General features: G+C 55.9%; 1 protein-coding gene across 1 annotated transcript; it reads right to left on the minus strand.

The window, feature by feature from the left end:
• Window positions 1-19,358: 19,358 nt before the first annotated feature.
• Window positions 19,359-22,472, minus strand: LOC104309714 (T-cell activation Rho GTPase-activating protein-like). Its single transcript, XM_054177790.1, has 7 exons — window positions 22,458-22,472; window positions 21,755-21,916; window positions 21,460-21,569; window positions 20,889-21,084; window positions 20,548-20,673; window positions 20,241-20,296; window positions 19,359-19,404 (listed from the first exon to the last, which is right to left on the minus strand). Exons 1-7 carry the CDS (start codon window positions 22,470-22,472, stop codon window positions 19,359-19,361), a joined length of 711 nt encoding a protein of 236 aa, XP_054033765.1.
• Between the last annotated feature and the right edge of the window lie 1,156 nt (window positions 22,473-23,628).

Here is a 23,628-nt window from a genome sequence, read left to right on the forward strand (position 1 = left end):
TCTTTGAAGACTGGAGTGACACTGGCTTTCCTCCAGTCCTCAGGCATCCCCTCCGTCCTCCATGACCATCCAAAAATGCTGGGGAATGCCTTAGCTATATCCTCAGCCAGCTCCTTCAGCACTCGTGGGTGTATGCTCTCAGGGGCCATGGATTTGTGGCTGTCCACTTTCTCCTCTAGGTGATCCCCAAACCAGTCCTCCTTGCCTGAGGGAGACTCCTCCTTTCTGCAGGCTTGCTTTCTTCCCTCCAGGCACCAGTGTCTGGCCTTAGCAGGCTCCCATGTCTTATTTGTGGGGAGGCACTGATCGTGAGCTTAGAGGAAGTGGTGCTTGAACACCAACCAGCTCTCTTCAGCCCCTCTACTTTCTAGAGCCCTGAGCCATGGAATTCCTCCCAGTGTGTCTCTGAAGAGGTCAAAGTTGGCTCTCTTCAAGTCCAGAGCTGCTCTCTTCCTTACAACCTCTCTACTTCTAGCATGCTCCTGAACTGCACCATCTGATGGTCATTGCAGCCAAGGCTTCCTCCAGCCTTCACACCCCCAAACAGACCTTCTTTCTTCATTAGCACAAGGCCCAGCAGTGCACCTCTCCTCTCAGAGTCCTCCAGCACCTGTGTCCAAAAAGGTCATCATCAGTGCAGTGCAAGCAGCTCCTGGAGTGTGTGTGCCTTGCTGGGTTGTCTTTTCAGCAAGTATCAGGGGGGTTGAATTGCCCCATGACAGTCAGGGCATGTGATCATGAGGCTTCATGAAGCTGTCTGTAGGCAGCCTCATCGATTTCCCCTTCCTGCTCAGGTGGCCTGGAGGGAACACCCACCACAAGGTCACCTATGTCACCCTGTCCTGTGGTTCCTACTCACAGCTTGCAATTCCATCTTCTTCTCCCCTGGCAGAGCTCAATCCGTTCCAGTTGCTCTCTCCCCTCTGCCAAGGTGCCGCTGGAGCTGCATCATACTCCTAGAATCCCAGGTGTCAGAGCTCATCCAGGGACTCCAAGCAGCAAAAAAGAAATGGTCACCTACAAGGACAGAGGCAGAAAGTGATGATGAAGACGCAGGGATGAGGAGAGATTTGTTGCCCTTTCATGGCAGGGAAGAGAGAAGCCCTGCTGGCAGTAACCATGGTGTAGCTTTGGCCCCCTCTGAAACATCAGATGCCCTCAGAGCACAGCACGTCAGCAGACGTGCAGGAGCTCCATGCCAGGCAGCAGAGCTGAACAGAGACAGCCCAGGGAGCTGTGAGGCAGCCAGGAAGCTGTGGGCAGCAAAGCTCAGGGGGGTCCTGAAGGCTGTAGGAGTCTGAGCAACAGAGCATACCTGGCCTGTCACCTGCAGCAGCACATCCAGGGGCAGAGTGTGCTCCTCGGCTGGGCTCAGCAGGTTTGGCCCCACACAGATGGCCAGGTTGATGGTGCTCATTCTGCTGGTGACCTGAGGGCACAGCAACACAAAGTTAATAATGTGGACACTGTCAGCACAGGTGTCCCAGGCTGATCTCACACAAGGTCAGCACAGGTGTCCAGCAGCAGGACTGCCTTAGCTGAGACACAGACACCTGCTCCCTCCCTGCACTTTGGGGCAGTGTTCTCTTGTGGAGGAACCCCCAATGCCACTGAGAAGTCCTGCGGGGAATGAAGCATGTTTTTTAGGGAGCAAGTGTGGGCTGCTGGCAGTCCCTGTGGAGCAGGCAGGCTGCTGCTAACACTTACTCTCTCAGTGCCTCCAGCTTCTCCTGCCTGCTGCTCTTCTGCAGGGTGTCCATCCCCTCCTCACAGACCTCTTCATGGAGGAGCCCAGGGGCAGGCTGCAGAGGAGGTCCTGCAATGACAGCAAGGGATTGCTCTGGTAGATACCAGTCAGTCCCTACAGAACCAGAAGCTGCCAGGCTACAGGTCAGCATGGCTCACCTTCAAGATGGCAGGGAGCAGATGTGCATGCTGGCAGGTACCCAAATATCAAGGTGGCTAAAATCCCCCAGGAGGGTCCTGGAAGTAATCATGAGGCTACCAGAAACTTCCCGTCGAAGGTCTCACTCATTTCCACCGCTTGACTTGCTGGCTGCTAGGAAACAGCCACCACAATGTCACCCATGTGACTCTGTCCCTTAGTTCTTACCCACAGCTTTCAACTCCTTCTTCTTCCAACCCCGAAGCAGAGCTCAATACACTCTTGATGCTCACTCACCTCCAGCAAGGCAGTGCTGGGGCTGCATGATGCCCCTCAAGGCCCAGGCATCAGAGCTCATCTGGAACTCCAAGCAGCAAAGGATAGACAGCTCTGAGCTTCCTGGAGTTACTGGAGGCACCTGCAACAAAATTGTGGAGGTTAAGACTTGGCAAGGAGCTGTGTGCCCAACTGCTACCTTAGGTCTAAGAGGCACATCCCATGGATGGATTTGGTCAACTCAGCTGAGCTAGTCCTGATGGGAACAGTATCACAGTATCACAGTATCACTAAGGTTGGAAGAGACCTCGAGGATCATCAAGTCCAACCTGTCTCCACAGACCTCATGACTAGACCATGGCACCAAGTGCCACGTCCAATCTCCTCTTGAACACCTCCAGGGATGGTGACTCCACCACCTCCCTGGGCAGCCCATTCCAATGATGAACGACTCTCTCAGGGAAGAACTTTCTCCTCACCTCGAGTCTAAACCTCCCCTGGCGCAGCTTGAGACTGTGTCCCCTTGTTCTGGTGCTGCTTGCCTGGGAGAAGAGACCAACCCCTTCCTGGCCACAACCACCTTTCAGGTAGCTGTAGAGGGCAATGAGGTCACCCCTGAGCCTCCTTTTCTCCAGGCTAAACAATCCCAGCTCCCTCAGCCTCTCCTCATAGGGCTTGTGCTCAAGGCCTCTCACCAGCCTCTCACACAGCACAAGTTGATGGCAAACCTACAGCAGGCTGAGGACAGGAGGCAGCCAGGAAGCTGTGGGCAGCAGAGCTCAAGGGAATCCTGAAGGCTGTAGGTGCCTGAGCAACAGAGCATACCTGACCTGTCACCTGCAGCAGCACATCCAGGGGCAGAGCGTGCTCCTTGGCTGGGCTCAGCAGGTTTTGGCCCCACACAGATGGCCAGGTTGTTGGCGCTCATTCTGCTGGTGGCCACATTCCTGCTGATGTTGTCCAGCAGAGACAGCCAGCTCTTGAGGAGCAGGAGGGGCAGCTTGCTGGCCACCCTGAGGGCACAGAAACACAAAGTTAATAGAGGAGATGCGGTCAGCACAGGAGTCACAGGCTGATCTCACCCAAGCCCACAGCAGGTGCACAGCCAAAGGACTGCTTTAGCTGAGGTGCAGACACCTGCCCCGTCCCTGCACTTCTGGAATGTGTTCCTTTCTGGAGGAACCCCCCAGGCCTGTGAGAAATCCTCCAAGGAGGACTTCTGCCTTTTGCCCCCAACACCCATCACACAGCAGCAAGAGGTGCCTGGCAGCACAGTGGGCTTTGCCCAGGGGCCATGACTTAGTGAGCAAGTGTGGGCTGCTGGCAGTCCCTCTGGAGCTGGCAGGCTGCTGCTAACACTTACTCTCTCAGTGCCTCCAGCTTCTCCTGCCTGCTGCTCTTGTGCAGGGCAGCCATCCACTCTCCATAGAGCTCTTCCTGGAGGAGCTTAGAGGGCAGGTTGCAGAGGAAGTCCTGCAATGATGGCAAGGGCTGAGGCTGAGGCTGAGGCTTTGGGAGCGCCCCGGCAGCAGAGGCAGCACCAGCGGCGCTGGCGCAGGAGCAGAGGGCAGGACTTGGGCTCTTGCTCTGGCAGGTGCCCATCAGCACCCCCAGAGCTGGGAGCTGCCACCCCACAGGTCAGCATGGCTCACCTTCAAGATGGCAGCCAGATGTGCAGGCTGGCAGGTGCCCAAATATCAAGGTGGTTGAAGTCCCGCAGAAGAGTCAGGGATGTAACCATGAGGCCACTTGCAGCTTTCCGTAGAGGGCCTCGTGGATTCCCTCCTCCTGCTTTGGTCGCTCTAGGAAACAGCCACCACAGTGTCACCCATAAGACACCTGTAACTTGGATCTAACCCACAGCTTTCAACTCCTTCTTCCCCCAGAGGCAGAGCTCAGTCCATTCCTTTTGCTTCCTCACCTCCACCAAGGCAGTGCGGGGGCTGCATCCTGCCCCTCCTCACAGCCCAGGCTTCACAGATCGTCCTGGGACTCCAAGCAGCAAAAGATAAATGGGCACCTACATGGACAGAGCCAAAAAGTGATGATGAAGACATGAGGACAAGAACAGGGGAGGTTTGTTGCCCTTTCTTTGGCAAGTCCACTGCAAAAGAGGTCGCTGCTGGCATGGGAGAGAGAACCTGTACTGCCAGCATCCACACTGAGGCTCTGGCCCCATGTCAAGCTGGCAGACATGTGCACGGCCTCCATGGAAGGCAGCAGGGCTCAGCAGGAAGGTCCCAGGGAGCTGTGATGGGGTCCTTTCCAAACCCTCACCAGCAGCATCCCTCACTGTCCCTTCCTCAGGTTGCCTTTGTCTGTGTTTGAAGGTCAATCACACTGCTCGCTTGGTTCTGACAGCTCAAAGAGTAGCAGGCTGAGAGTGCTTTGACCTTGCAGGCTGTCTGCTCAGCCTTGCACTAACAGAGCTTCCTTCAGGGCCTAATGGACTCTGCAAAGGCAGGAGTGGAACGTTTCTCCTGACAAGCAGGTTCTGCCAAATGCAGATACTCTGCCTAATGCAGATACTCTGCCTGTCTGGAGACTTAGCTGTGCAGCTCAGCACTAATTCCTGGCCTGAGAGTGGGTGTACAGACCTTGGAAAGAGGAACAGTGGTGTGTTCTACACACCTGGACTTCACATTTCCTTTACCTGCTTCAGTTCCTCAGTGGCTTGTCCCTGAGGGCTCAGGCTGCACCCTTGCCCTCTTCCTGCTTGGTGGCCCTTCAGACTCCTCCACAGCCACTGATCGTCTCTTCCTGGGCTGTAGTGAAGAGCCTGTCAAGCTTTTGCATCCAAGAGTGTTGTTAGAGAGGAGAAGGCCTGATAAACTTGAACCCATCCTGCCCTTAATCCAAGCCAGCTCATTTTACCTTCTCTGCCCAGATGAGCTCTTCACCTTTTGGCTTTCTGGAGTGACAGGAGGCACCTGCAATGAAAACGTGGAGGTGAAGAGGTGGCAAGGAGCTGTGTGCCCAGCTGCTACCTTAGAGCCAAGTTGCACATCCCATGTATGGAGTTGGATAGCTCATCTGAGCCAGTCCTGGTGGGAACTCTCCATAAATTGGATGGCCAATCTACAGCAGGCTTCCTTTGTGCTTCAGCAGAGCTGCAGGCTGGTGGATGGCCTTGCTTGTCCCTGCAGCAACAGCCCCACCTTCAGAGGAGGCCCTCACGTACCTCTGATGTTCCACAGTCTCCCTCTGGTGCTGGTGTCTCCTGCCCTGGGAGTCTCCCAAGACCACCAGTGTTCTTGCCAAAGAGTTCCTTGTGGTGCTCTATGAGGAACTCCACCAGCCCTGTTACCTGCACGCAACAAACCACTGCATTACTCCTAGGTGGCACTGAGCAGGAGACTGCCTTGCCCACAGGTGTCCCTGGCATGTGTGCAGCTCGGAGGCTGCTCCTCCTTGCTGCCCCCCCAGCATAATTTGCTGAGGAGAGGATGCCGCCAGGAAGCTGTGGGCAGCAGAGCTCAAGGGAATCCTGAAGGCTGTAGGTGCCTGAGCAACAGAGCATACCTGGCCTGTCACCTGCAGCAGCACATCCAGGGGCAGAGCGTGCTCCTTGGCTGGGCTCAGCAGGTTTGGCCCCACACAGATGGCCAGGTTGTTGGCACTCATTCTGCTGGTGGCCACATTCCTGCTGATGTTGCCCAGCAGAGACAGCAAGCTCTTGAGGAGCAGCAAGTTGGCCACAGGAAGCTTGCTGGCCACCCTGAGGGCACAGAAACACAAAGTTAATAGAGGAGACACAGTCAGCAGAGGTGTCACAGGCTGATTTCACCCAAGCCCACCTGAGCAAAGGCACCTTGGCCACAGCAGGTCTACAGTAGGCCTCCTTTAGATGAGACAAAGTCACTTCCCACCCTCCCCACCCTTCTGGCCAGTGTCCCTTTGTGGAGGAACCCCCAGTTCAGAAATCCTCCTAGGCAACAAAAACATTTCTCTGCCTCCTCCCCCCAAAAGCCTCCCTACATCAGCAGGAAGTGCCTGGCAGCACAGTGGGCTTTGCCCAGGGGCCATGACTTAGTGAGCAAGTGTGGGCTGCTGGCAGTCCCTCTGGAGCTGGCAGGCTGCTGCTAACACTTACTCTCTCAGTGCCTCCAGCTTCTCCTGCCTGCTGCTCTTGTGCAGGGCAGCCATCCACTCTCCATAGAGCTCTTCCTGGAGGAGCTTAGAGGGCAGGTTGCGGAGGAAGTCCTGCAATGATGGCAAGGGCTGAGGCTGAGGCTGAGGCTTTGGGAGCGCCCCGGCAGCAGAGGCAGCACCAGCGGCGCTGGCGCAGGAGCAGAGGGCAGGACTTGGGCTCTTGCTCTGGCAGGTGCCCATCAGCACCCCCAGAGCTGGGAGCTGCCAGCCCACAGGTCAGCATGGCTCACCTTCAAGGTGGCAGCCAGCAGATGTGCAGGCTGGCTTTGCAGGGGCACCTCCTGCACACTGTCCAGGGCCTCCCGCAGCTGCCGAGCAGCACGCTCATTGGCTCCCAGCCTGAAGATGCCCTCCGTGGAGGGTCCCCGCTCCTGGAGGAGATCCAGCAGGTCCTGCAGGGGCCAGAGGGAGAGAATTGCTCGTCTGGAGACAGGCCCTGGGCCAGGGGGCCCTGTCTCAGGGCAGGGCCGTGTGTGCTTGCTAACCTGGATTGGCCGGGGCAGTGTGCCGTCCTGGCTGCAGACAGCTGCCAGGGGCTGGCCAAAGAGAGCCCCTCTGCTGGCAGAGCCTGGTGGCTCAGGCATCTCTGCAGCTTCTCTGCTCCCTCTCTGCCCAAAGAGCCGGGGCAACCTCACCATCCAGCTGTGGCGGCTCCGTCCAGCTGTCAAGCAGAGCAGAGCCAAACCCTCTGCGTGAGAAGCCCACACTGGAGAGTGGCCCTGGAGCCCCTCAGCATTGTTCCCTGGTCACAGGGCACAGGCAGGGGCATTGCTTGGGCTGGAGGAGACCCAGGAGCTCAGCTCTGTCCTCTGCAGAGCAATGGGCATAGCCCTGCCCTGCAGGAAGGGCAGCTGCAGCCCCAGTGGAGTCCCAGTGCCTGTGAGGCAGAGGAGGAGAGAAGAGCCAGCCTGCCCCCATCCTCTCCAAACTCACCAGGTGCGAGGCCATGTCCGGCTTGGCTGCTGGAGGGGACAGGAGGTGGCTGCTTCTCTGCAGCAGCCTGCAAGAAATGCTCTGGGGTCACTGAGAAGCTCCAGAAGCAGCAGGAAGGGTTCCCAGGGAGCTGTACGCTCCCCAGGCTGTGAGAGCTGAGAACGGAGAGTGCACTTGGAGTGAAGCTCACCTTGGCCTGGGCCTGGAGCAGCGTGTCCAGGCTGCTGCTGCATAGTTTCCCCTGCTGGACAGGAGGAAAAGAGCAGAAGGTGAGAAGCCTGCACCTGGTGCTGGGCTCGAGCACCCCTGGGGCAAGAGCAGGCACAGGAGGGGCACTCACGGCATGGCGAGCGCTCAGCTTCTTCAGCAGGAGCTTCATGAAGGGCACCTGGGTTATCTGGGCGCCCTCCACTCCTTCTGGTGGCCTGTGGATGGGGAAGGGGAAGAGAAAGAGCCGTGTGAGACCAAAGCCACCTTTGTCCTCTCCCACCAGCCCCAGGACTGAGTCCTGCCAAGCTGCCCTGACAGAGCAGGGCTCCCCTGGCAGTACACGGCAGAGCTGTGGTGGGGCCAGGGCTGGGCAGACAGAGCTGGGTGGAGCTGCTGCAGCAGCTCTGCCCATTGAGAAGCTGTCCCCCGCCGTGGGACACCTGTCCCCATTTCAGGGAGCCGTTTGGCATGGTGCAGCTGTGCCTGGAGCATCCCCCCTGCTGTAGGCAGGGCTTGCCCAGGCTGCAGTGCCAGGCGGGGCTTACCCACTGAGCGCGCTGAGCCAGAGCTTCTTCGCTGCCCGGGAGCTGCAGACAGAGAGGAGAAGCAGCCTGAGTGCCTGCTGCTCCCCAGCTTGCAGGCAGAGCTGGGCACCCAGAGTGCCCTGCCCACCCCTCTGGGGCCATGTGGCCCTGAGACTCACCCGAAGGTGACAGTGCAGGAGCCAGAGGGCCAGATCAAGACAAGGGAGTTGGTGGCCTTGTCCTCCTCCTCCTGGGTGCCGTCGCCAGCTGCCCCATCGCCGCCGGTCAGCACCTGCAGCTGGCCCAGGGCCAGGCAGAGCGTGGGGCGTGGGGCACGGCCATGTCTGCAGAGAGGAGCGGCACAGAGGCAGCTGGAGGTGGCCAAGCCTCGGGGCTCCACTCGGGGCTCCAGCTGCCATGGAGGGCATGGGGGGTGGCGGGGGACCGGGGCTGTTCCTCGGCTGTCCCCACGCTGCTGGCAGGGCCAGGGCTTGGGAGCAAAGGAGGCAGCTCGGGGTCCGGGAGTCTTACTTGAGCTTGGCGACAAACAAGGTGTCCCTGAAGAGGAGGAGGTCCCTCTTCCTCGTTCCCCGGCCCTGGCTCACCCGCACCCGCTCCCGCAGCAGTGGCTCAGAGGACGGCAGGACAGGCTGTGGCTGCTGCCCGGGCTCAGGGTCGACCCTGCAGACCGCAGCAGAGCAGAGCTGAGCGGCATGAGCAAGGTGGCTGCTGCGGGGCCCGCCTGGGCCCCAGCGTCCCTGAGCCACGGCAGCAGCTCACCTGGACCCAGGGCAGCAGTTGAGCTGGCCCATCCTGACCGAGTCGAGGAGAATCCTCCTATGGGACGCGCAGTGGCTCGGGACAGCTCCCGACGAGGCCGCCAGAGGCTGCCAAGGGTCCTCCGCTGCCGGTCGATGGTGCTAGGAAAGAGTTGGGCTCTGCCCCGAGTCACCGCTGCTGGCACCGTGCCGGCCCTGCAGGCACTGGGGTGGTTGCCGTGGCAGCGCCAGGTAAACACAGCGGGACCGCTGGCACCCCAACGCTCACCCCGCGGGCAGTGGCGGGGGACGGGCACCGGGGGCTTACACTGGACACAGAGGTTCAGCCGGCAGCTTGAGATAACGATGGCCAGCTTGCTTCTTTTGTTCCTGGCCTGGAAGACTGTCTGATATGCAACATGAAATGGCCATCAGTGTCTTCCTTTACCTGAACAGCTGCTTACAAATCTTCCTCAGCTGCTTTGACGGGTAAAGAAAAAGGAATCATCTGGTATCTTGGCCTTTGCCTGAGTTGTTGTCACCCAATGTGTTCCCCATTCTGTAAACTCCAGAAGCTGGGACAAAAATCTCCATTTTGCTGCTGGTACATCCATAGAATGCTCTCTTCTTGCCTTCCAGGGGCATCACCAGTTCCAACTCTGCATGGGCTTCAGTTTTCCTAACTTCATCTCTGTGTACCCTCATAGTGTCTCTGTATTCCTTCCTGCTGACCTGTTGCCTGCTGCCACCCTAAACCCTGCCCCCGCTTTCTGTAGGAGACATGCAGGTCTAATAGTCCTTTGCTGGATTTCTTCCATCTCAGCATGGACATTTTTGAGCTTGCAGGAAGTCATCTTTGAATAGCAACCACTTCTCATCCCCTCTTTTTCCCCTAGGCTTTATGCCATGGGCTTCTTCCAAGCAGCTTTGTGAACAAGCTGAAAATGCAGCATTAAAAGTTAGAAATGGTAGGTGGGAAAAGTTTCTAAGCTGTTGAGAGCTCTCCTTTTTACCTGTGTATCAATGTATCTATCACTTGATCTGTCCATCTAACCAACTATTTACGTAGATACTTTATGGCTTTAATTTTGTTTCCTTGCAGGACTTAACTGGGAAGAAATGTTGCTAAGATGCACAAGGGAAAAACTCATAAAACAGTAGAACACAGAAACAAGAGTTCTTGAGATCAAACCACTAGACTCCAACTTCATTTAATTTTAGGTCAGGAGTGGTAAACATTTGGGTGCATACAAATTGCCCTTGGAAACTTGTATGTGTAAGTAGAAAGAATGGTGTTTATTTCATTGGGTTTGCTGCAAGGCCTGCTGGATAGGGTTACCCCTGGAAACACCAGCAGGGACTGGAAGTGGCTGATCACTTAATCATTCCAAGGGAAGAAAAGGAGGTCTTCAGTTCAGCAAGTTGATGTCTGAGACAACAGCCCTTGTGATCCAGTAAATAATGGCATCAATTATCAGCTGATGGTGTCCAGCTCATTAGGATATCAAGCTAACAAGCATATATGGGAAGACACCCTGCAATCCTTATAGGAATGTCTTTAAAGGGGGCAGGGGGTGGGGGTGTGTGGGTGGGTGTGTTACTAGTGAGTGGAGATTGTAGTACCTGCTATTGAATAACTGTTCTGGATTGCCCTCACTCAAGAAAGCACTCTTAAAATTGCATAATAAAACTGATCAGTTCTCATTGCTGTTAAAGACAGCCTGAGCTAAGAGTAGCTTTTCTATGTCTGGGGATAAACTAGAGAGTTTATACTCTAACGAGTAATGGGAGGGAAGTTTTGATTAAGCATCCAGTTATTTCCCCCAACTCAGCTTCTAAACCTCCTTATTTTAAGCCTCACCATGAAGAATGTTGAAAACGAACTGTGCATCTTCTGTTGGGCACTGTACACTGTAAATTCTAAAGGAGACTTTTCTTCCTGCTTGTTTAGTCCCCCTCGTCTACAGATGATTGATTTTTCCCTCTGCTGCTAACAGAGCTTGTCATTACCTTGGTGTCGTGTTTATGTGCCAGTGTGGCTGTCGGTGGCTGCACCCGGAGCAGGATGCGGAGCTGTGACCCCCCCAGCGCCGGCGCTGCCTCAGGCCCTAGCGGCTACTGCAGGGCAGGAGCGCGCCCGGCACACGGCAGAGCGCTGGGGTGCTGGCGTGCCCCGTACCTGCCGGGCGGGGTGTGGGGGTGAGGAAAGCGGGGGGACTGCCGGGGAAGGAGGAAGGAGCAGGGGCCCGGAGGAAGCGGCGCGGTCCCCGCTGCTCCGCACCGCTGGGCTGACCTGGGCGCCTCGGCAGGTGGCAGCGGCCGCGTGTCACGGCGCTGCCTTCCCTCTGTCGCCGGTACCCAGCGGGCTCTGCGGCAGGCAGGCTGTGCTGGCCCGGCCCGGCCGCTGTGCGGGGCTCTGCCCCTCGCTGCCTGCGGCCTCGACAGAGCCCTGTGGCACTGCTCTGCTTCCTCGGCACAGGCCCGTGGCACTGCTCTGCAGCCTAGGCACAGCCTGTGGTACTGCTCTACTTCTGCTGCCTGCGGCCTAAGCACAACCCCATGGCTCTGCTCTGCTTCCTAGACACAGCCCCGTGGCCACCCAGGGCACCAAAGGTGTATCTTGTGTGGTAACAGCAGAAGACACCCAGCCTAAACTACCACAGTTCAAAACAAAAGAAAAAACGGCTGTGCAACATCTCAACATTGGCTAGTCATGTCTGGAGAGGACAACAGTGTTCCAGAAGCTATGTTCTCCAACATGACTTTGAAAGCTACTGCCTGTGTGGAGTTGTAAACTACAGCATACCAAGACCATGCCTTGAAGGGCAATCATAAGTGACCCTGCAAACAGTGGGGAAGGACTATCAGGACCTTATCCCACTAGGTAGTTTTCTCTTCCCTTGTTTTATGGTACCAGGCACAATTACAAACTGGACATTGATCCTCTGGTTTATACTGGCTCTAGATCTAAACTGATTGTTGTGTATTCCAATTTCACTACTTTTGCTGTAACAGGAGCTATAGTCACTAGAATTAATTGTTGCTGAATAATCACAGAGAACCATCTCAGATTTACGTCAGTTTTATGCTGTGACCCTAGATACCTGTCCCCCTGAGTATCCAATTTCTAATGGATTTGTTGCAAGTAACTTCCACAAAGGAGAAAGCAAGCATTTTCTTGATATGAACTGAAATTATTGGATGGAAGTGAAACATAATGTTGATGAGCAAACGATTTTTTATGCAATTTCTTAGCTGTCCAGCCTTGGGAGAAAATAGGTCTGAAAAGGTTCTTACACAAAGATGCAGCCCTGTGTTTCATTGCAGCACCTGTCAGGGCATTTACTAACACACCATGGTGTGATGGTTTGTGTGCAATGTGTCCATAAAGAAGTGATGCTTGAGCTTCAGATGCATTCCTAAGCATGCTTTGCGGATTTGTTTTGTGGTTGGTTTCTTTGGGTTTTTGGTGAGGTGGTTTGTTTGTTTCTTTTTCCTTTGGTTTGGTTTTTGGTTTGTTTCCCCAGGAGCAGAATAGGATTTCTGCTGCATTATGTTTTGTACTGCATGACTTCAGTGTGTGCAAGTGCATGGTAATGAGAGGGAGAATGTAGAATCTGAATGAAAGCTGTGCATTCCTCCAGTCAGGTCAGCTATTGAAGGAGTGGAGAGGAAAGCAGCTGATGAAGTTTGTGTGCACATCAGTAAATGGTTTGCAGGCCTTATCACAACTGTGTGTGATGCAGTGTCTAACATGTCATCTCCAAGACATGAGTCAACTGACTTGGTACTACAATGTCTATTGTTTTGCAGTGATGCAAATAAGGAAGGAATGGAAATTACACATGCAATGGCAGGAGCTTTCTATTTCACATAATTATTTCTAGTTCAGATTTCTCATAAAACCAGAGAATTATAGAACTGAAAAGAGCTTAAGTAGCTTCTACCACTCCTAAACACCTTTAGGGATTGGGGGTCCAGCCAGCCCCCTGGTGAACCTGCTGCAGGCTTTGAGAACACTTTCAGTCAAAGTGGTTTCCCTAATATCCAAACGAAATCTTCCCTGTGCAACTTGGAGAGTCCTAGAACCACAGAGCAGCTGGTTTGGTTGGAAAAGGCTTCTAAGAACACTGATTGCAACATCAACCTACCACCAGCAAGGACACCAAGCCATGTCCTGGAGTGCCATGTCCATCTGGTTTCTGAACTCCTCCACGCATGGTGACTGCACCACTTCCCTGGGCAGCCTCCAATGCCTCACCACAGGTAGTGGAGCTATCTGAACAATTATCTAACACAACCATTCTGTAGTTGGACTCCACAGGGTTCACAAAGCTTAGGAAGGCATTTGCAAAGCTTCTCTTCCCTAACTTGCTCTCCTTCCAAACAACATTTTAGTTTTGGCCACTAGTGACATTGATCCAGGTGATTACACAATCATAGCATACCAGGCTGGAAGGCACCTCCAGGATCATCTGGTCCCCTGCTCTTTGAGAAAACCAAGAGCTACATGAGATGACCCTGCAACCTGTCTGTGTGGAGATGGCTTTCCCTTGTATCCACCTGGCAAAAGCAAATGATAATCAACAGCTCTCGTTTTGGTCTCCGTGTGAGGAAGGAATGAAGAATGGGTGCAGAAAGAGCTCTGCCTGCAAAAGGATCACAAATAGAGCATTGCCTGTGGCTCCCTGTCAATAAATACACAAGCTCACATCAATCAGCTGCCTCTTCCACCAGCACTTCTGTTGACCACATCCATTCCCTGGTGTCATTTCAGTGCACCATAGTGTCAGCCCCGCAGGGCTGACACACCCGTACCAGGGTGTGTTTCTGGGGCTGCTCTGGATCTCTGATGGAGACACCTCAGAAGCAGAGATCAAACTCCCAGACTAGAGGCTGTGTCTAGGTTGAATTCAAATCCTGCAATATTCAACTATTTTTGTTTTATCAAAGCTGTGGATTTTGTTCTGCATCCTTTCCTTTACAAAGACCTCCTGATTGTGTTTTCATTACAGATATGTTACAAATTACATTAGATCTGTTGAGAGAAAGTGGAGACAAGAAAGTCTCAAGTCCCTTTCAGAGGGCTGCATCCACAGCAACTGTCACAGCACATCAGGGCTGAAGACTTCTCCTGAGGACAGCAGAGCCTGCTGGTGTCTGAACACTTCTGCCCTAGATGTGTCCTGAACCTTTGACAGTGAGTGGTTCTCACCTATAAAAGTTGGAAGTGCATTTACCTGTGCAGTATTGTCCTCCTAGCTGTACTCATTCATCAAAACAAATCCCCAGGTGCACACAAGCTGTTTGTAAATATCACATCACAGAAGAGTCATCCAATCTGAGCCAGTGAAAAGTGCAACAGAAACTCTACCATCAGTAAACTGATGATCTACAGCAGGTACTGGGCAGCAGGGGTCTGTCATATTCTGCCCAAAGCTAGACAGTAGCCCCTCTACAGAAACAAGCTCCAGAACAATGTTTAAAGTGACTTCTGCATCGTTCAAAGCAAGTCCATTGCCCCAGAGATGCAAAGCTCAGGTATTGCAGCCCAGGCAGGGAAACAGGCACAGATCAGTCATCAGTGCCACGTCAAACAAGCCTCTCTGCAGCACTCAGGCTGGAGAAAGCTTTGTCTGCAGTCAGATGGGACCCTGATCTCATGTCCTGATGGCCTTGAAGTGACCCTTGAGTTACAGAGAGCTTTGGTTGCAACACCCATTGCAACACTCACGCTATGGAGAAGAGAATGGGGCACAACTTAGCATTGCAATGTTCTACCAGAGACTCCCAGCCTATGTGAAGCATGAGCGGGTTTCCTCTGTACTGGGCAATGGGGAGGCTGCCCCTCCAGTACTGGTTTGAGGTTTGGAGCCCTCACTACTAGAAGGACATGGAGCTGCTGGAGCACATGCATCTCCCAGACAAAAAGTTCTACACTACTCTGACTGAATTGATCCTTCTCCAGCTCTCTGCTTCTGAGCAACAGCTCCTTACAGAATAGCACCAGTGACTCCAGCTAGGAACTGCACAGCTCCTGAGTATCATTCCTGTCCTGGAGGATGATAGCAATAGTGTTCTGCTGGGTGCTGCAGATGAGACGGTGCCCTGCCTGGAGGGCATCTGCTGATGGAGCCGAGGAGTGAGCCAGCAAGGCCTCCTGTGAGAAGTGGGACTGGTCCCAGGGCACTTGGGGGCTGCTCTGGGTTACTGGTGCAGGAGTGAAACCTGCTGCCTGGAGCAGCAGGGGCTGATGCCTTCCTCCTCACCTTGTAGAGTCACACAAGCTCAGAATAAGAGGGCTTGGACAGGACCTCTGGACATCATCTAGTCCAACCGCCCTGTAAAGCAGCTTCAGCCAGATGAGGCTGCACAGGAACACATCCAGGCAGGTTTTCAGAGCTCCCAGAGGTGTTGCATCCCATTTCCAGGGAGGGAGGTGAAGCTGACTGCCCTTTAGTTCCCTGGCTGCTCCTTCTTGCCCTCTTTGAAGACTGGAGTGACACTGGCTTTCCTCCAGTCCTCAGGCATCCCCTCCGTCCTCCATGACCATCCAAAAATGCTGGGGAATGCCTTAGCTATATCCTCAGCCAGCTCCTTCAGCACTCGTGGGTGTATGCTCTCAGGGGCCATGGATTTGTGGCTGTCCACTTTCTCCTCTAGGTGATCCCCAAACCAGTCCTCCTTGCCTGAGGGAGACTCCTCCTTTCTGCAGGCTTGCTTTCTTCCCTCCAGGCACCAGTGTCTGGCCTTAGCAGGCTCCCATGTCTTATTTGTGGGGAGGCACTGATCGTGAGCTTAGAGGAAGTGGTGCTTGAACACCAACCAGCTCTCTTCAGCCCCTCTACTTTCTAGAGCCCTGAGCCATGGAATTCCTCCCAGTGTGTCTCTGAAGAGGTCAAAGTTGGCTCTCTTCAAGTCCAGAGCTGCTCTCTTCCTTACAACCTCTCTACTTCTAGCATGCTCCTGAACTGCACCATCTGATGGTCATTGCAGCCAAGGCTTCCTCCAGCCTTCACACCCCCAAACAGACCTTCTTTCTTCATTAGCACAAGGCCCAGCAGTGCACCTCTCCTCTCAAGAGTCCTCCAGCACCTGTGTCCAAAAAGGTCATCATCAGTGCAGTGCAAGCAGCTCCTGGAGTGTGTGTGCCTTGCTGGGCTGTCTTTCCAGCAAGTATCAGGGGGGTTGAATTGCCCCATGACAGTCAGGGCATGTGATCATGAGGCTTCATGAAGCTGTCTGTAGGCAGCCTCATCGATTTCCCCTTCCTGCTCAGGTGGCCTGGAGGGAACACCCACCACAAGGTCACCTATGTCACCCTGGCCTGTGGTTCCTACTCACAGCTTGCAATTCCATCTTCTTCTCCCCTGGCAGAGCTCAATCCGTTCCAGTTGCTCTCTCCCCTCTGCCAAGGTGCCGCTGGAGCTGCATCATACTCCTAGAATCCCAGGTGTCAGAGCTCATCCAGGGACTCCAAGCAGCAAAAAAGAAATGGTCACCTACAAGGACAGAGGCAGAAAGTGATGATGAAGACGCAGGGATGAGGAGAGATTTGTTGCCCTTTCATGGCAGGGAAGAGAGAAGCCCTGCTGGCAGTAACCATGGTGTAGCTTTGGCCCCCTCTGAAACATCAGATGCCCTCAGAGCACAGCACGTCAGCAGACGTGCAGGAGCTCCATGCCAGGCAGCAGAGCTGAACAGAGACAGCCCAGGGAGCTGTGAGGCAGCCAGGAAGCTGTGGGCAGCAAAGCTCAGGGGGGTCCTGAAGGCTGTAGGAGTCTGAGCAACAGAGCATACCTGGCCTGTCACCTGCAGCAGCACATCCAGGGGCAGAGTGTGCTCCTCGGCTGGGCTCAGCAGGTTTGGCCCCACACAGATGGCCAGGTTGATGGTGCTCATTCTGCTGGTGACCTGAGGGCACAGCAACACAAAGTTAATAATGTGGACACTGTCAGCACAGGTGTCCCAGGCTGATCTCACACAAGGTCAGCACAGGTGTCCAGCAGCAGGACTGCCTTAGCTGAGACACAGACACCTGCTCCCTCCCTGCACTTTGGGGCAGTGTTCTCTTGTGGAGGAACCCCCAATGCCACTGAGAAGTCCTGCGGGGAATGAAGCATGTTTTTTAGGGAGCAAGTGTGGGCTGCTGGCAGTCCCTGTGGAGCAGGCAGGCTGCTGCTAACACTTACTCTCTCAGTGCCTCCAGCTTCTCCTGCCTGCTGCTCTTCTGCAGGGTGTCCATCCCCTCCTCACAGACCTCTTCATGGAGGAGCCCAGGGGCAGGCTGCAGAGGAGGTCCTGCAATGACAGCAAGGGATTGCTCTGGTAGATGCCAATCAGTCCCTACAGAACCAGAAGCTGCCAGGCTACAGGTCAGCATGGCTCACCTTCAAGATGGCAGGGAGCAGATGTGCATGCTGGCAGGTGCCCAAATATCAAGGTGGCTAAAATCCCCCAGGAGGGTCCTGGAAGTAATCATGAGGCTACCAGAAACTTCCCGTCGAAGGTCTCACTCATTTCCACCGCTTGACTTGCTGGCTGCTAGGAAACAGCCACCACAATGTCACCCATGTGACTCTCTCCCTTAGTTGTTACCCACAGCTTTCAACTCCTTCTTCTTCCAACCCCGAAGCAGAGCTCAATACACTCTTGATGCTCACTCACCTCCAGCAAGGCAGTGCTGGGGCTGCATGATGCCCCTCAAGGCCCAGGCATCAGAGCTCATCTGGAACTCCAAGCAGCAAAGGATAGACAGCTCTGAGCTTCCTGGAGTTACTGGAGGCACCTGCAACAAAATTGTGGAGGTTAAGACTTGGCAAGGAGCTGTGTGCCCAACTGCTACCTTAGGTCTAAGAGGCACATCCCATGGATGGATTTGGTCAACTCAGCTGAGCTAGTCCTGATGGGAACAGTATCACAGTATCACAGTATCACCAAGGTTGGAAGAGACCTCGAGGATCATCAAGTCCAACCTGTCTCCACAGACCTCATGACTAGACCATGGCACCAAGTGCCACGTCCAATCTCCTCTTGAACACCTCCAGGGATGGTGACTCCACCACCTCCCTGGGCAGCCCATTCCAATGATGAACGACTCTCTCAGGGAAGAACTTTCTCCTCACCTCGAGTCTAAACCTCCCCTGGCGCAGCTTGAGACTGTGTCCCCTTGTTCTGGTGCTGCTTGCCTGGGAGAAGAGACCAACCCCTTCCTGGCCACAACCACCTTTCAGGTAGCTGTAGAGGGCAATGAGGTCACCCCTGAGCCTCCTCTTCTCCAGGCTAAACAATCTCAGCTCCCTCAGCCTCTCCTCATAGGGCTTGTGCTCAAGGCCTCTCACCAGCCTCTCACACAGCACAAGTTGATGGCAAACCTACAGCAGGCTGAGGACAGGAGGCAGCCAGGAAGCTGTGGGCAGCAGAGCTCAGGGGGAACCTGAAGGCTGTAGGTGCCTGAGCAACAGAGCATACCTGGCCTGTCACCTGCAGCAGCACATCCAGGGGCACAGCGTGCTCCTTGGCTGGGCTCAGCAGGTTTTGGCCCCACACAGATGGCCAGGTTATTGGCGCTCATTCTGCTGGTGACCACATTCCTGCTGATGTTGTCCAGCAGAGACAGCCAGCTCTTGAGGAGCAGGAGGGGCAGCTTGCTGGCCACCCTGAGGGCACAGAAACACAAAGTTAATAGAGGAGATGCGGTCAGCACAGAAGTCACAGGCTGATCTCACCCAAGCCCACAGCAGGTGCACAGCCAAAGGACTGCTTTAGCTGAGGTGCAGACACCTGCCCTGTCCCTGCACTTCTGGAATGTGTTCCTTTCTGGAGGAACCCCCCAGGCCTATGAGAAATCCTCCAAGGAGGACTTCTGCCTTTTGCCCCCAACACCCATCACACAGCAGCAAGAGGTGCCTGGCAGCACAGTGGGCTTTGCCCAGGGGCCATGACTTAGTGAGCAAGTGTGGGCTGCTGGCAGTCCCTCTGAAGCTGGCAGGCTGCTGCTAACACTTACTCTCTCAGTGCCTCCAGCTTCTCCTGCCTGCTGCTCTTGTGCAGGGCAGCCATCCACTCTCCATAGAGCTCTTCCTGGAGGAGCTTAGAGGGCAGGTTGCAGAGGAAGTCCTGCAATGATGGCAAGGGCTGAGGCTGAGGCTGAGGCTTTGGGAGCGCCCCGGCAGCAGAGGCAGCACCAGCGGCGCTGGCGCAGGAGCAGAGGGCAGGACTTGGGCTCTTGCTCTGGCAGGTGCCCATCAGCACCCCCAGAGCTGGGAGCTGCCAGCCCACAGGTCAGCATGGCTCACCTTCAAGATGGCAGCCAGATGTGCAGGCTGGCAGGTGCCCAAATATCAAGGTGGTTGAAGTCCCGCAGAAGAGTCAGGGATGTAACCATGAGGCCACTTGCAGCTTTCCGTAGAGGGCCTCGTGGATTCCCTCCTCCTGCTTTGGTCGCTCTAGGAAACAGCCACCACAGTGTCACCCATAAGACACCTGTAACTTGGATCTAACCCACAGCTTTCAACTCCTTCTTCCCCCAGAGGCAGAGCTCAGTCCATTCCTTTTGCTTCCTCACCTCCACCAAGGCAGTGCGGGGGCTGCATCCTGCCCCTCCTCACAGCCCAGGCTTCACAGATCGTCCTGGGACTCCAAGCAGCAAAAGATAAATGGGCACCTACATGGACAGAGCCAAAAAGTGATGATGAAGACATGAGGACAAGAACAGGGGAGGTTTGTTGCCCTTTCTTTGGCAAGTCCACTGCAAAAGAGGTCGCTGCTGGCATGGGAGAGAGAACCTGTACTGCCAGCATCCACACTGAGGCTCTGGCCCCATGTCAAGCTGGCAGACATGTGCACGGCCTCCATGGAAGGCAGCAGGGCTCAGCAGGAAGGTCCCAGGGAGCTGTGATGGGGTCCTTTCCAAACCCTCACCAGCAGCATCCCTCACTGTCCCTTCCTCAGGTTGCCTTTGTCTGTGTTTGAAGGTCAATCACACTGCTCGCTTGGTTCTGACAGCTCAAAGAGTAGCAGGCTGAGAGTGCTTTGACCTTGCAGGCTGTCTGCTCAGCCTTGCACTAACAGAGCTTCCTTCAGGGCCTAATGGACTCTGCAAAGGCAGGAGTGGAACGTTTCTCCTGACAAGCAGGTTCTGCCAAATGCAGATACTCTGCCTGTCTGGAGACTTAGCTGTGCAGCTCAGCACTAATTCCTGGCCTGAGAGTGGGTGTACAGACCTTGGAAAGAGGAACAGTGGTGTGTTCTACACACCTGGACTTCACATTTCCTTTACCTGCTTCAGTTCCTCAGTGGCTTGTCCCTGAGGGCTCAGGCTGCACCCTTGCCCTCTTCCTGCTTGGTGGCCCTTCAGACTCCTCCACAGCCACTGATCGTCTCTTCCTGGGCTGTAGTGAAGAGCCTGTCAAGCTTTTGCATCCAAGAGTGTTGTTAGAGAGGAGAAGGCCTGATAAACTTGAACCCATCCTGCCCTTAATCCAAGCCAGCTCATTTTACCTTCTCTGCCCAGATGAGCTCTTCACCTTTTGGCTTTCTGGAGTGACAGGAGGCACCTGCAATGAAAACGTGGAGGTGAAGAGGTGGCAAGGAGCTGTGTGCCCAGCTGCTACCTTAGAGCCAAGTTGCACATCCCATGTATGGAGTTGGATAGCTCATCTGAGCCAGTCCTGGTGGGAACTCTCCATAAATTGGATGGCCAATCTACAGCAGGCTTCCTTTGTGCTTCAGCAGAGCTGCAGGCTGGTGGATGGCCTTGCTTGTCCCTGCAGCAACAGCCCCACCTTCAGAGGAGGCCCTCACGTACCTCTGATGTTCCACAGTCTCCCTCTGGTGCTGGTGTCTCCTGCTCTGGGAGTCTCCCAAGACCACCAGTGTTCTTGCCAAAGAGTTCCTTGTGGTGCTCTATGAGGAACTCCACCAGCCCTGTTACCTGCACGCAACAAACCACTGCATTACTCCTAGGTGGCACTGAGCAGGAGACTGCCTTGCCCACAGGTGTCCCTGGCATGTGTGCAGCTCGGAGGCTGCTCCTCCTTGCTGCCCCCCCAGCATAATTTGCTGAGGAGAGGATGCCGCCAGGAAGCTGTGGGCAGCAGAGCTCAAGGGAATCCTGAAGGCTGTAGGTGCCTGAGCAACAGAGCATACCTGGCCTGTCACCTGCAGCAGCACATCCAGGGGCAGAGCGTGCTCCTTGGCTGGGCTCAGCAGGTTTGGCCCCACACAGATGGCCAGGTTGTTGGCACTCATTCTGCTGGTGGCCACATTCCTGCTGATGTTGCCCAGCAGAGACAGCAAGCTCTTGAGGAGCAGCAAGTTGGCCACAGGAAGCTTGCTGGCCACCCTGAGGGCACAGAAACACAAAGTTAATAGAGGAGACACAGTCAGCAGAGGTGTCACAGGCTGATTTCACCCAAACCCACCTGAGCAAAGGCACCTTGGCCACAGCAGGTCTACAGTAGGCCTCCTTTAGATGAGACAAAGTCACTTCCCACCCTCCCCACCCTTCTGGCCAGTGTCCCTTTGTGGAGGAACCCCCAGTTCAGAAATCCTCCTAGGCAACAAAAACATTTCTCTGCCTCCTCCCCCCAAAAGCCTCCCTACATCAGCAGGAAGTGCCTGGCAGCACAGTGGGCTTTGCCCAGGGGCCATGACTTAGTGAGCAAGTGTGGGCTGCTGGCAGTCCCTCTGGAGCTGGCAGGCTGCTGCTAACACTTACTCTCTCAGTGCCTCCAGCTTCTCCTGCCTGCTGCTCTTGTGCAGGGCAGCCATCCACTCTCCATAGAGCTCTTCCTGGAGGAGCTTAGAGGGCAGGTTGCGGAGGAAGTCCTGCAATGATGGCAAGGGCTGAGGCTGAGGCTGAGGCTGAGGCTTTGGGAGCGCCCCGGCAGCAGAGGCAGCACCAGCGGCGCTGGCGCAGGAGCAGAGGGCAGGACTTGGGCTCTTGCTCTGGCAGGTGCCCATCAGCACCCCCAGAGCTGGGAGCTGCCAGCCCACAGGTCAGCATGGCTCACCTTCAAGGTGGCAGCCAGCAGATGTGCAGGCTGGCTTTGCAGGGGCACCTCCTGCACACTGTCCAGGGCCTCCCGCAGCTGCCGAGCAGCACGCTCATTGGCTCCCAGCCTGAAGATGCCCTCCGTGGAGGGTCCCCGCTCCTGGAGGAGATCCAGCAGGTCCTGCAGGGGCCAGAGGGAGAGAATTGCTCGTCTGGAGACAGGCCCTGGGCCAGGGGGCCCTGTCTCAGGGCAGGGCCGTGTGTGCTTGCTAACCTGGATTGGCCGGGGCAGTGTGCCGTCCTGGCTGCAGACAGCTGCCAGGGGCTGGCCAAAGAGAGCCCCTCTGCTGGCAGAGCCTGGTGGCTCAGGCATCTCTGCAGCTTCTCTGCTCCCTCTCTGCCCAAAGAGCCGGGGCAACCTCACCATCCAGCTGTGGCGGCTCCGTCCAGCTGTCAAGCAGAGCAGAGCCAAACCCTCTGCGTGAGAAGCCCACACTGGAGAGTGGCCCTGGAGCCCCTCAGCATTGTTCCCTGGTCACAGGGCACAGGCAGGGGCATTGCTTGGGCTGGAGGAGACCCAGGAGCTCAGCTCTGTCCTCTGCAGAGCAATGGGCATAGCCCTGCCCTGCAGGAAGGGCAGCTGCAGCCCCAGTGGAGTCCCAGTGCCTGTGAGGCAGAGGAGGAGAGAAGAGCCAGCCTGCCCCCATCCTCTCCAAACTCACCAGGTGCGAGGCCATGTCCGGCTTGGCTGCTGGAGGGGACAGGAGGTGGCTGCTTCTCTGCAGCAGCCTGCAAGAAATGCTCTGGGGTCACTGAGAAGCTCCAGAAGCAGCAGGAAGGGTTCCCAGGGAGCTGTACGCTCCCCAGGCTGTGAGAGCTGAGAACGGAGAGTGCACTTGGAGTGAAGCTCACCTTGGCCTGGGCCTGGAGCAGCGTGTCCAGGCTGCTGCTGCATAGTTTCCCCTGCTGGACAGGAGGAAAAGAGCAGAAGGTGAGAAGCCTGCACCTGGTGCTGGGCTCGAGCACCCCTGGGGCAAGAGCAGGCACAGGAGGGGCACTCACGGCATGGCGAGCGCTCAGCTTCTTCAGCAGGAGCTTCATGAAGGGCACCTGGGTTATCTGGGCGCCCTCCACTCCTTCTGGTGGCCTGTGGATGGGGAAGGGGAAGAGAAAGAGCCGTGTGAGACCAAAGCCACCTTTGTCCTCTCCCACCAGCCCCAGGACTGAGTCCTGCCAAGCTGCCCTGACAGAGCAGGGCTCCCCTGGCAGTACACGGCAGAGCTGTGGTGGGGCCAGGGCTGGGCAGACAGAGCTGGGTGGAGCTGCTGCAGCAGCTCTGCCCATTGAGAAGCTGTCCCCCGCCGTGGGACACCTGTCCCCATTTCAGGGAGCCGTTTGGCATGGTGCAGCTGTGCCTGGAGCATCCCCCCTGCTGTAGGCAGGGCTTGCCCAGGCTGCAGTGCCAGGCGGGGCTTACCCACTGAGCGCGCTGAGCCAGAGCTTCTTCGCTGCCCGGGAGCTGCAGACAGAGAGGAGAAGCAGCCTGAGTGCCTGCTGCTCCCCAGCTTGCAGGCAGAGCTGGGCACCCAGAGTGCCCTGCCCACCCCTCTGGGGCCATGTGGCCCTGAGACTCACCCGAAGGTGACAGTGCAGGAGCCAGAGGGCCAGATCAAGACAAGGGAGTTGGTGGCCTTGTCCTCCTCCTCCTGGGTGCCGTCGCCAGCTGCCCCATCGCCGCCGGTCAGCACCTGCAGCTGGCCCAGGGCCAGGCAGAGCGTGGGGCGTGGGGCACGGCCATGTCTGCAGAGAGGAGCGGCACAGAGGCAGCTGGAGGTGGCCAAGCCTCGGGGCTCCACTCGGGGCTCCAGCTGCCATGGAGGGCATGGAGGGTGG

This window comes from Dryobates pubescens, chromosome Z, assembly GCF_014839835.1.
Source record: "Dryobates pubescens isolate bDryPub1 chromosome Z, bDryPub1.pri, whole genome shotgun sequence".
Classification (NCBI taxonomy): Eukaryota; Metazoa; Chordata; class Aves; order Piciformes; family Picidae; genus Dryobates; species Dryobates pubescens.

Coding starts and splice junctions, on each gene's coding strand:
- LOC104309714 (XM_054177790.1), bottom strand. Junction 20,674..20,888: donor TGCTGCAGGTGACAGGCCAG/GTATGCTCTGTT, acceptor TGTTGCGTGCAG/GTAACAGGGCTGGTGGAGTT. Junction 19,405..20,240: donor AGCTCATCTGGGCAGAGAAG/GTAAAATGAGCT, acceptor CTGTCCATGTAG/GTGCCCATTTATCTTTTGCT.